The 13,634-nt window shown below is 31.3% G+C and overlaps 1 protein-coding gene across 1 annotated transcript; it reads right to left on the bottom strand.

Moving 5' to 3' along the window:
• Positions 1-128: 128 nt before the first annotated feature.
• LOC114185201 (uncharacterized) lies at positions 129-11,000 on the bottom strand. Its single transcript, XM_028072792.2, has 15 exons — positions 10,535-11,000; positions 10,061-10,155; positions 9,868-9,981; positions 9,036-9,140; positions 8,872-8,943; positions 7,990-8,102; positions 7,591-7,722; positions 6,065-6,133; positions 5,913-6,000; positions 5,631-5,702; positions 5,442-5,542; positions 3,818-3,935; positions 904-963; positions 655-765; positions 129-483 (listed from the first exon to the last, which is right to left on the bottom strand). The coding sequence occupies exons 1-15, from the start codon at positions 10,647-10,649 to the stop codon at positions 373-375; spliced, it is 1,476 nt and encodes a 491-aa protein (XP_027928593.1). The 5' UTR covers positions 10,650-11,000; the 3' UTR covers positions 129-372.
• Positions 11,001-13,634: the final 2,634 nt, after the last annotated feature.

The raw sequence follows: 13,634 nt of genomic DNA, 5'->3' as shown, positions 1-13,634 counted from the left end.
TCATGTTTCCAAAATCCACCATCAGTGAAGGTTTAACTAAAATTGTCACAGAAAGTTGAGACAATCCAGTGTTGGAGTAACAAAAGTGGTAATTACACTAAATTACATGTAAAAGGTTGAAAATAATGTGAATCCAAACACTGTAATTTTATTAACACAAACTAATGGGAAAATAATAAAATACAGAATACACATTGACATAGACTTACATGAAAAATACAGAAGATTGTGTACAGAAAGCAGAAACTAACTTCCCTCTTGAGATTTGTGTAATGGAAAATTCTAACTAAAGGTAATTTCTGGATTTTATCATTATCAACCAACACAAACATGTACATGAGACATAAGAACCTTCTTCTGACATCATCATCATCAAGGAGCCATGTTTCCTTGTCTTGCCTTGAGGACAAGCTCTTCAGTGGTGGTGCCAATGATTTCGTTAGCCCGTTTTAGCCCAACGCATTGATACCGACCAACAGAATCCTGAATAACAAGAGTAGTTTCCAGTCAACAAAGAAATCAAAATATTCTGACAATTATATATCTGAGAACAAATGGGAATAATAAAACCAAGTTACAGAGTGTTCCTTTAAAGAGATATACTATTATTTATATACTAATAATCACTACGGAAATATTTTTGAGGAATCTCACCCGAGTAACAATTCCCAATTTCTCTAATTTCTCAACAGCATCATCCACATCAAAATTACAATCCTCACCAAACTCTTCTTTGATTAGTTCCTCACACCATTGATCAAGATCCTGATTCATATACCAAACAGCTAATGTAAGTACTTAGACAGCAATAACAAAATCTTGCTCTTCTACGTATATAATAGAATTTCTAAATATAGAGAACAAAAGAACAAGATTGGTAATATCTTATGTTCATGTGCGTACCTGTCTTGTAGCTTTGCCCTGTTCCATCAGAATAAAGAATGAAACTATTACCTCTTTGACCTACACATTAAAGAATTACAGATTGATGGCCGTTAGTTACATGCTTAAATTTCAGCTGAGAGCCCAAGCTCTTAATACGCGGAGCAACTGGAATCCATAAAATGATCTTTCAACAATCTAACAACTTGATTACCAAATATCTAGTAGTAGCATAATCTTAAGACCCAAATAAAAGATGATATTTCTTAAATTATTAGACGTTTAAAAAATGAATTGCAAATTGGAGAGCATTTGAGAAGTAAAAGCTGATATTTCAAACAGTATCCCTATACTTTTCACTCTGTTCAGGAACATTTGATAGAAGGGAATTGTTTAAATGAGTTGCGTTGAGCTTTCAACTTTAATTTCCGTCCATATAAGATATCAAATATGGTTTTTGTTCCTTCCAAAGATATTGAGGGACCTTGGGCTGGAAGCATTCAATTTGTGTTATTTGTAGAGATGGTATAAAGGTATATTTATATCCATCCTATTATTTACAAATGGGGTGTAGTGGGTCTTGTCAAGCAAGATGAAACAAAGTAGGGTTTTCTATCCTAAGTGGACCTCATGTCCAGTATCAAGATCCTAAGGGTTTTAGCTATCTCTCCAGTTTTTAGTTTACATAGTTTAGTTTTTAAACTTTACATGTATACCGGGGAGCAATTACGGCCAATATATGATTATGGTTGCTAACAAATAGGATGATTTTTCTCCCTTGTAAGAAAATATAGACATATAAACTTGTTAAAAGAAGTGGTAAAACAAGAACTTCAAATAAGCCTAAGATATACACACACATGCATGAGTGTTCACACAATATCAGATGAATTTCCCACAAAATCCACCAATCAAATTGAAAGGTCGGTTTGAAACTCATCCAATATTGTTTAACATTCCATTCTCGTATATCAACATATAATACTTTTTAAACAGGATACCTGATCACACACAATTGCTTAAATTCAACAGCTAATGGATTCTTAGTGTAGCAGTATGGGTCAAACAAACAACTAACAAGGTGATGTGAATGAAACCATCACAAATTTAGCACGAGGACATATCATCAAGATTATATATTTTAATAACCAATATATAAAATCCCAACTCTATCCATGTTCCTCTAGATTGACAGACATACCAAAATGTCAAGAATCTGATTATGTGTTGGGAAAAAAAATGCTTCAAGACTGAGACATGTCCACATTCCGAATTTGTTATTTTTATTTGTTATTGCTTTCCTAGTTTTAAGGAGTCAGTTAGGAAGTTTTTGGTGCTTTGTTATCCCTATTTTCATGACTTATTCCTTGCGATCCGCTAAGCAAATTCTGCTTTTCTTTTCTTAAAAAAACAAATTCCAACAACATGATTAATAATAAGTTAATAACAAATTTACAGAAAGAATTTGAAACAAAACCTTTGTCACACTAAAAGCTTCCGTTCATGGGAATCACTAACAGGCAAACCCATTGGTTCACAAACCAGCCAAATTGGAAGGTACATAATATACTGCGAGGCAGAGGAAACAAAGAAGAGTAACAGTCTGATGGTAGTAACTAATAGAAAATAACTGGTGGCAGCCATGAATTAGAAGTCGGTAAATATCGAGCGTATATGTTGTTTTTGCAGTTTGTGGAGAAAAATATTCTATGTATGATATGAGACTTGCCTCTGGGACAAGAAGAGTACTGCTGTATTGAGTACAATTTTCTGTTCAGTAATATATTTTACCAGTTCCCTGTCATCCCGATCTGGGTCATGCTTAAGAAATGAAATATATTTGAATATTATATTTTAAAATTGTATTGTTTAACAATGTAGTATTCAAAATAGTTTTCATTCGAGTTTCTCAGCATTCAGAAACAGCAACGTGCATGACTCCAGTTAGGTTAGGGATATTCACAATGCTGATTGTGTCACTTTTGAATAAACCTATTATCTAACCCATTAATAATTATACATATTAGGTTAGGTTTGTGTGATTTTATAGTCAAACACAACCCGGTCATAAACATATTGTCAAAGAGAATAAAACATATTGCTCACGGTAATCATATAACACATCATATTCAGCAAAAGTCATACAAAACAAAACAATTAGTTATACTTAAGTTTTTGAAGTCTTCGTTTTAGAAGAATGGAAATAAAACAATTAAATAGCTAAATAAGTATGTGCTCTGTATGAGTGAGTTCTCAAGTTCACAATTAAAACAGGATAAGTTCTCAAGGGTTCTCTCAAATTCCCTTTCATTTAAAAATTCAGGCTCACAAAATCATTACATATTGAATCCTAACAGTGATAAAAATTACATAGATTCATTCATGTATTGTAAGATACGAAGTCATTAGATTCATCCTAAGATAAAATTCAGTAGATCGCCAAAATGTATCGAATTGTAAGATTGGAATTTTGAATCACAAGATTCCAATAACTATGATAATTAAAGAACCTTAAATCAGAACTACATTGACATTTTTTCACACTAACAGCAGCACTGCCAAATGACATTTTATAGCAACAGCAATACGTGAGAACAGTAAATCCACCCAAAAGAGAATCAAACATCAAATCAGAGCACAATTATAAGGACAAATCAGTAGGTACTGAAGCAAAAAAATATCAGTCAGCACCCAACGCACAGAAACAGAAACAAATTGAAGAAACAAGAGTTCAATCAAATCCCAGATCAGCCAGAGTCAAACTAAAGGAAGAAAGATTGAGGATTGAGCAGAAATAAGCTGGCAAGTCTCTGGTACCATTAGAGCGGCCAGTCCTATCTTACTTTCTGAACAATTCTAAAATCATTAACAAAAATTATCAACAATGATTTAATTTAAAAGAAAAAGAATATCAATACATCAAGCTGGGACTTACTTCCTGTTGAATGACGTCATCACATAAATGAAGAAGTGTACCCTTTCCACTGTCAAGTTGTTTGTCATACATTGACTGTGTAATCAAATTTTGATATTGAGCCATGTTTTGTTGGAACCTACAGGGAAAACAAATTAGTGGCCACTGTGGTTAAATATATTCAAATGCATTTACTTCCATACACCTTAAGTTATTAGAATATGACAATGATAATGTGAACACAATTCAACAAGTTACATGAATTTGTATGAAAAAAAGAATGAAGAGACAACAATTTAACTAGTCAACAAGTTGAGAGATTTCTATCAATAGTGTCCAACAAAAATAGATCAAGTTTCAGAGCTATATGAAAACAATTTTCACAGCTGCGGAAAAATTCAGTCGAAGTATGATCTTTATTGGGTGCTTAACAACTTTATTTTCCTTAATTTAGATCATAACCTCTCTCATTATAGAATAGTTTCTTTTGAATTTTTTTTTGTAGGAGCAAGTGCTAAATTTCATGGGAAAATAGCCAATTAAGGACAAAGTGTCAGAAAAGTGGACTTTAAGCCTAACTCAACCCCACAAAACCTATTTGTAACGTGAAGTTTGCATCCCACTTATATATTATGAAATTGTCTTATCTCTAGTCAATGTGGGACTTCCAACACAGAGAAAGGAACAACTTCGAAGAATGGAAAAGCATGAGTATTTATACTTTTTCGGCTTTACACATCAGATTGGCATGAGAAAAAGTTGTAGAATACAAATAGTTGGCCTCAACTAAAAAGGTTTTGGTAGTGTCTTTCTGAGGGTTTGAGAGAGGTCTGAAACAAGAGCACCAAGGAAGAGAAGAAGGCCTTCAATCAACTGACAAGAAGATTCAAAGCTCACTCTTTTGCTTTCAAAAGGAAACCCATAATCACCATGGATGTTTGATCCTTTTTGTATTGGGATTGAATGCAATCTTTCCAAACTCTTTGTAGTGCTGCTTATATATATATATATAGTCCATAATTTTATCCTGTGTTAATGATTTGATTTTGTTCTTAAATGTTTAGATGAACAGATCACTTGTCTTCTTTAACTGATTTAGGTTAGGGTTGGAAAACAAATCTTAAACTTGAGGTTGAATCAAATCATCTAATATTTTTTGAATGCTAGAGATAGATTTCAATCTATTAGTTAAATCAAGTTTTGAGCTTAAAGCAAGGATTTTATTACGATGATTTGCAGAATTCAGATGTTATAGTTAAATCTTTAGACTTTCTAGATTTAGGGAATTGATCTAGAAGGATTCTTGAACTTTCAATAACACTGAGTAACTAAATGAATACACACATAATCAAGAGAGCACAACAAAAGGATAACGTGAAGTTCAATCTCAATAATTCTTCTTTTCATTATTATTCCAAATGTAGCAATTTTTACTTTTGAAATTGAAATAAAATCATTTTGAAACGCTATTTTCTGTAGCTTTCACTACCAGTCAAATAAAGATTATGGTTGCTATAATTTTTGCATAAGTCCTTGTGGATAAAACACTTGTTAAAAGTATTACATCACCTCAATACGCTTGCGGAAAGGAAAATCTTAACAGCATATATCAGCAATAATAGGGAACAAGCAACAAAATACTTACGTAAAGTATGTCTTAGCACAATAACCAATTACAGTGGATAGAACAGCAATGATGACCCACCAATCAGCTGAAGGCATTTCAAGTGAACTAACTACAGCAACCTGATAAGACCATCAGATTCATTAGTTCAAGATGATGGAAAACAAGAACACTAAAACATAAAAAATAAATCAAGGTTAAAAGACTAACCAGCCCAACTATAGCTGATCCAAGAAACTTGACCCAATCCATTGGTGTTAATCCAGGGTTTTTCTTTTCTGGCTGTCAAGTAAGAAGTTCTTAACGAAGGTCATTACTAGTACCAGGGAAAATTTATTAATATAAATTTGAACGTTCATAAGAGATTCATGTTAGATTTCTGTTTAATGGCATATGATGCTTTTCATTTTCTGAGCTGAGTGTGTAGCAGAACACATTCAACTTTTAACCATAATATTCAATATATGAAGTCTTCACAATGAGGTAACTCACAAGAACTATTTCCATATCAGCCATTGGAATGTTTTTAAAATGCTTCACAAATATTCCTCGTTCATCTTTTGATTTGGTTCTGGCTCTCCTGAAAAATAATTTGCTTATTAGATTTAAAAATTTCAACAGATATTTGATGTATAAAGATCTACCTGTAGACAACAATTATCCTATCAAATGTCGGTTCTTGGATTAAGGTCTTGCCCAGCAAATTACGACAACTGGCAATTGCAGCAAATAATCACATGAGTGACCGGATCAACACATTAAAAATTTGTGCAAAAGAAAACTGCATAAGCACTGCATTTTGGTGAGAAAGAAACATAATATACTTCAAAGATAAACAGTACATATACTAATTATATGTGGAACTCAATAATTTCCTATATATTAGAGATCTCTCAATGACTAACGATATGATCAAATTATATTATATAAGTGTGTGTAAGCCTTATCATACTGAATAGTTTTGTAGGCATGAGTTAGGCATAAACTTACTTTATGTGATAGTATCCAAATCTATTATAGTAAGGTTTGTCAGGCCAATTATGTCATTCACTAGCAGGTCACTATTGAACCAGAAGATGTATTGGAAATCTCATATTGACTAGATATATGGTACAACTTTAGCATATAAATGACTGTAAATCCCATCTTTGAAGAGTTTGTAGTGTTGAATAAGGCATAAACTCACTTTTTAAGACTGTACTTAAATTCACTTTTCTGAGTTTTAGATTTTCACCACAATAGAATTCCCCATGTTCCCTGAACTTAACCAACAACACCAATCCAGGTTGACTATTATCTCAGAAATGACAAATGTCTATTGTTAGAAGTTTAATATAAAATCATTCATATGAATTCATCTAACTTCAGTTTTTGACATAGTATAGTCACCTAACAAGATTTTAAAATAGTTACTTCAGTACAAAGTATTAGAGTTCAAGATTTTCATCACAAAAAAATTCTCCATGTTCCTGTACTTAGGCTTAATGAAGACCAAAAACCTCTATCCAAGTTGACAATTATCTCAGAAATGATCATTGTCTATTGTTAGAATTGAAACATAAAACCACTCACGTGACTTCATCCAACAACTTCCGTTTTTGAGATAGTTCAGGACAATGTATCAGACTTTCCGTGTTCACATGATCTTGAGTTTAAAGTTCGTTGTCCTTGTTCTTCTAATAAAACGATAAATTCTGTAAAAGGTAGGTTGACCAGTGAATTATTGATACTACAAGGCCAAAGTGCTCTTAAGTGAAGGGACATGTTACAAATATAAAATAAAATCATTCGTGCATCTTTCCCTGCTAATTTAAAGCTTTATAGACAGTTGTTTCATGACCTTCACCCAATATTGATGTTACACTACTAAGATGTTATATTTCCAGAGTAATGAACATACAGTACCAAAACTTTATGCGGTACAGAGCATAGAATGAGAATTTAAATAGTAAGTTGAATGAAAGATGCCAACAATCAATTTTCAGAATTAACATTCAACTTGAAGATGATGGTCAATCTTACATGCCAAAATTCATCTCATCTAATAAGCTTCTATTACAATTAATAAGTTATAAAAAGGCACTGGCCTCCATCCAGAAAGAAAATAAGAAAACAAGAAATATAGCAGTAGCAACAACAACCACGATGTGGAGAGAAAGCATTTTTCAACCTTAGTTGCATATTTTCAAGACGTATTCGCTCAACATATAGGTCCTGTTCATCTACTTCAGAGTTAATTTCATTGTCCTTTGGAATTTTCTTATTTCGCCTTTTTGACCTTCGGGATAAAAGCTTTTCCAACCTGCAAGCAGTACCGCTCTATAAAGTTGTATGGGGAAAAAAGCACCTAAAGAAGCATCCTGTGTATACCATGTACATACATGAATAGATTAAAAAATATGGCCTTTCACTACACAGACGAAACTCATATTGACTATAATAACTCATGGAAACAATAAATTATTTCATATTGGCCTTTCACATGTCTTGCTGAAACTAGCTAATATGATAATCAATAGTGGATATTCATAGCATCAACTACAAAATATTCCACACTGAGTCTGCTTACCTAGTTAGCCTCAACAGATATGCCCAAAACCGTCCAATAAGCATGTCCACTTTCTCCATGACAAAGTAGTCACTTGTTCGATCAATCCCAATGCCACGACGAAAGATAACATACTAAAATAATATGCTTTGTTAGCTTGCCATTTCACAATCAGACTAGACTCAAGGGACAACAACAATGTTTAGATTGGAATTTGTATTTGCAGGTTCAGCTCATTTATTTTGAGGAACTACAACTTTTTCCAATCTACTGCAAACAATTAAAATAATTATAAGAATAATTGTGAACTAGCCTCTACTGTGAGTATACAACGGTGTGTGTGTGTGTGAGAGAGAGAGAGAGAGGGAAAGATCAATAATAAATCAGCATCAAAGAAGTCAAGTAACAAAAGCCAAATAATATCTACCTGATCTCCACAAATACATAAACCTTCTTAACCTACAAAGTTCTGGTCTTTACTTAACAACTTAACATCACAACATCCGATATTGGACCACTACCAAAAGACAGTGGCATCAATCAATGTGATTCATGATTTGGTCCAAAATTCGCAACTTCATAAAAAAACTTAAGATTCTGCTTCTCGAACAAGGATGGACTGCCAATACTTCAATATAACATTGTCTAAGCCAGTTGTTAGGGTTTTGAACTTTAAACATCTTGTAGAATGTCTGTCATTTGTAACAAAAATAAATAAACTTGAAAATGAAAGGTCTTTCTCCTGAAATGATTTTATGTATGCTACAATAACTTAAAAATGGGGCAGGGAACCACTGAGACTTACATATACACAGATTCCCAGCCAGATAATAAATAACGAACACCACAGAACCATGAAATGCTCTTGGATAAATACCTTCTACACTAGATTAAGAGCCATACCTTATCAGAAAAATCAGGAAGGTCATCATGATGATGCTCTTCAAAATATTTCTTCAGAAGTGTCTTGTCAAGCTTCATCAGCAAAAATACAGACATGAGCAACTACTAACAGCAAAAACAAGCATCTAAATATACCATTAAAGGAACGTGAATTATGCACAAACCTTAGACTCATCAACAGTAATGGGAAGATTTAGAAGATATTGGCCTGAATGTGCAACGTCAATCTCATCATCAGTCACTATCTTGAAGTTGCTCTTTTCCATGACCTACATAAAGAAACAAAGAGTCTTCACTCAACCACTAAGGGGTGTAAATTTAATTTACAAAATATCACTTCGTTGTTTAGGTTTTGAAAATTAAATTTGTTACGATTACCTTAAGCTAAAACCCATGTCTTTAGCCTTAATCATTAACGACCCTACAATGCGGTTGTACAACAAACTTTTAACATTGTTACTCTATGTTAAAAAGCAGCCATTTAATCTTTTCACTCTTCCATCCTAATAACACAGGTGAACTCAAGACTGTAGCAACAATTTTGCCTCATCCCTCCTCAATGCCGTAGGTTACTATATATTGAAGCAAAAATCTACTAGGTTCTCCAAAAGACTAGAGTGTCACCAACATAGGTCTTACAAAGATTTTTTTTTTTCACCAAACTAATCCCTCAAAGGATAACCACTACCAAATTCATCCATTCAGCGTCACAACTTCAGTAGTTCATAAAAACGCATGTGGAGACATTTTAGATCTAGAGAAACTAATTTGGTAACATAATCTTTGAAGATCAGTGTAGGATATTGCTCTTTTTCGAGGAACTAATTTGGTGACAAAAAAACCGAAGAGGAAAAATGTAGAAGCACCCATAACCATTGCGAGACTGGTGCATTTACTTTTTATAGTAACACCGTAATCCGTGATAGATTTTCAAGTATATATTATACTAACAATATCCCCAAGAGATTATACTTGAATGCGAAGTAGAGAGAGTACCTGAAAAAGGTAGGTTAAGAAATTCTGTTCAAGCACATCAATTTCTTCGGGAGATAAATTCTGCTGTTCCAACTTTTGTGCTCCATGCACAGGGTCAAAGAGGGAATAAAGTTGCTGGAGACACAAAGGAATCAAGCTCCACAACCACCAGACATCTAAAAATATATCAGAAAGATCAAGGAACGAATAATACCATCAAGTCCTCAAACTGTAGAAGGTACCAAGCTCGAATTGTGTACTCTATTCTCTTGGAGAGCTTCAAAAACTCAGTCCGGTCTGAACTATGCTCTGCGTATAATACCCAAAAAGAATTCAAGTCACAAAGAATTTAATGACAATGAGTCGAAGAAAAGGAGAAAAACGAGCCAAATTTCTTCTAAAGTATAATATATACAAAATTTGAACTCCAAATTAGCACTCAAAAACTAAATCATTAAGGGGTCGGAAATACCAATCTCAAATTTGTTTTCAATCGTGGAAAAGCAACACTGATTTTGCCACCCTCACCAATACTCTCAATTCGAAGGACAACCACAACACAATCAGAGCACAACAAAGTCCAAACACTCCCCAAAAATGATTTTATAACTACCAACAACAATAACAACAGAGAGACCAATTTGAGATGGCAAAGGTGAGCAAAAGAATGTTCAAACAAAAGCAATACCAATAAGATTGGCCAGTGTCATTATGAGCTTAGGCTTCAGAATTGGAATGACAGATTCCCGCTCTAAACGGATGAAATCACCCTTGCTTCGATCCACTTCTTGCAAATGTGCCATTTTGGCTTCTGCCTATCCTCTTCGTAGCTTCAGCACCACTCCTTACAAAATCAAAACTTGGAGCAGCAGGGGCGTAAAGGAATAGTTTTTATTCGGTATATCAAAAAGTTAGGTGCAGAGAAGAGTAAACTAAACAAAGGGTTTCTAATTCCACAACAAAAATTCACAGTCACACTTCGCAGTGCTGTAACCGCAACACCAATAAGGAAGATGAAACGACTCTTAGGTGAAGGTGGGTCACAACACAAGCATGCGTTTTCCACCAAACTGAACTTTCGGGTTTCTTCTGAACTTTGCAATTTGGAAAATCAAGTTGAAAATGGAGAAGTCACTGCTCTATTTTGAATAGAGTCAAGTCACTCCTCGCTGAATTTTGATACCTTTGTTTATTTTCCTAATAAATCCAAACACTGTAATTGTAAATGGTAAATGGTAAATAGATCACAAATCATCTTTCATAGAAGGAAACAAATTTATTCATATATTGACTATTTACTTCTACATAGTTTTTTTTAAAAGATAATTAATTCAAAATTTATGATGTTTATAAAATTTAATTGGTTGATAAATAAGAGTGTACAAAGGAAAATTTTAGTTCTTTCACTAGTTTAGCCATATTTGTAGTTGTTGCCTTGTTTATTATATCCTGTCAAATATCATTGTGTTAATAAATTATTCTTATATATCAATAAATAATAACTTGATATGATAAAATATATGTGAAATCTGTAAATTTATAAGACTAAAGTAAAAACTAAAAGTTTGGAAATAAAAATTAAATTCGGTTAAGGTGTATTGTTTATGCAATAACAATATGAAACATTTTTACATTTTTATTTAACCATAATTTGTCGTATATAATAAAGTTTCAATTTCATAATAATTATTTTAAGAATTATTTATTGATAATATAAAATTATTAAAATAAATAACCTACTGGAAATGTTTTTGTCTTATAGTATTTGCAGACTGTCGGTGAAATGAGTAAATTTGATTGGACAAGCCTCAGAGTGTGGAAAAGATATATTGCCTGCTGTCTTTTCATATCATTAGATTAATTCATTGTCAATAAAATCTCCCTCTTTATTAGCTTTTTTTTTTTTTTTTTTCATAAAAACATGATGATATTGTTATCAACGATGACAGAAATATCTTCCTTTTTACATTAGAAGGATTGGGCTTAAACTAAATGAAATAAATAGAACTTGTTTTTAGTCACTCTATTATTACTAGATGCACCCACGTTAGTAGGAAAAAAAATGTTATTATTATTATTATTATTATTATTATTATTGTTATTATTGTTATTATTATTATTCTCATTATTATTATTATTATCATTATTATTATTATTATTATTATTATTATTATTATTATTATTATTATTATTATTATTATTATTATTATTATTATTATTATTATTATTATTATTATTGTTAATTTGTCATCTTAGAGGAAGAATACACTAAAAAAAGTTAGTTTGGAAAACTTATTTTGAAATAAATACTATATGTTCCTTGTTCCAAAGCATCACATATTCATAAAGCTTATTCTAGATATTTCATTCTTGAAAATTCATTCTAGAATGTATTTTATATGATTCAAAAAGTTTATGAAAATTCTATTTAAGAAGTTCTCTTTTCAAAATCCTATTTCAGAAACTATGTTCAAAAAATTCAAATTGAAAATTATGGTACGAGAATTTTGAAAACTTTATTTAGTAAAGATATGTCAGAGGTTATAGGAAGAAAAAATGTTTAAATTGTCCTAAGTTTCAATTTCTAAGTGATGTGAGGTTATTAAATGTATCATAACAAACTCTCATGCCAAGGGTTAGGGGACTTTTCATTCCCACAAATCACCGCATTCGAGTATTGTCTATTTTGGAATCTTGAATTTCATTACAATTTTTTTTTTTAAAACATCTCAGAAGATTGTAAAAGAAAGTATTTAAATTGTTTTTAACCTTAACTTGTAAGTTATGTGGAACTATTGAGTGTATCAAAACAATAATCACGTTCATAAAAGATAAATTAATATAGAAGTTATGAGGATGAAATAAAAAATTGTGAAATTTCCGGAAGAGAAAGTCAATAAATAACATCAAAACTCTAATTTAAAAAAGAAAAGGCATAAATATATTTTCAATATTTTCATCAATGTTGCAAATAATAGACAGATAAAAATAAATAAATAAATAAAATTATTTAGAATTGAAGTTTCGAAAGATTAGACTCCTTGGAATGAAGTTGGAAATAATAATTAATAATAATTTTCATCAGTGAAAAAATTTCATCATCTCCGAATTTCCTTTGTAAAATTATTATCATTCATATCACTTAAATTACTCACAGATTTACAAACTTTTGGTTCAATTTCCTATTCTTTCTATTATCTTTCTTTTAATACAAAGAGTTTCAATTTTATTTTTGTTTTCCCTCAAATCCTTGTTTTTCCAGCTCTTCAAATTCACCCTCTTATCCAACAAAGCCCAAGTGTCTTAAGTTAATAAATTGTAATATTTTATAACGGTAATTGTAGTGTGTCTATAAAGCACTTAAATAATTACTAAAAGTTAAATTTTAACATCAGTCTCTTCATATTTACTATATGAAAGAATAATTTATATTTAAATATATTAATTTTAAATTTTAAATCGTATTTCAAGTTTTTTTTATGATTTATAATTTATCATGACTTATAATTAGTTGGCTTGTCAAGAAATTTAAATATGTATAAAAGTTAAATTTTACAAAAATGATATGGTTTACTTTTATTTCTTAAAATAGATTTTTTTTAAAATAATACTTCTTTTAGATCACAAATATTTTTTACATCACCTGTAATGAAAAGTACATGTGTGATATAAATTTTCTTATGAAAAATTTTCATGAAAATCATATTAAATGATAATATATTCATCCTTCATATTATTAATATACAAAAGTTGAAGTGATATTATTTAACTAAAATTAGAACTATGTG

Source organism: Vigna unguiculata, chromosome 1, assembly GCF_037176805.1.
Source record: "Vigna unguiculata cultivar grain cowpea cultivar isolate G323 ecotype 2 chromosome 1, ASM3717680v1, whole genome shotgun sequence".
Lineage (NCBI taxonomy): Eukaryota > Viridiplantae > Streptophyta > Magnoliopsida > Fabales > Fabaceae > Vigna > Vigna unguiculata.
This window is presented reverse-complemented; position numbering and strand designations above follow the sequence as displayed.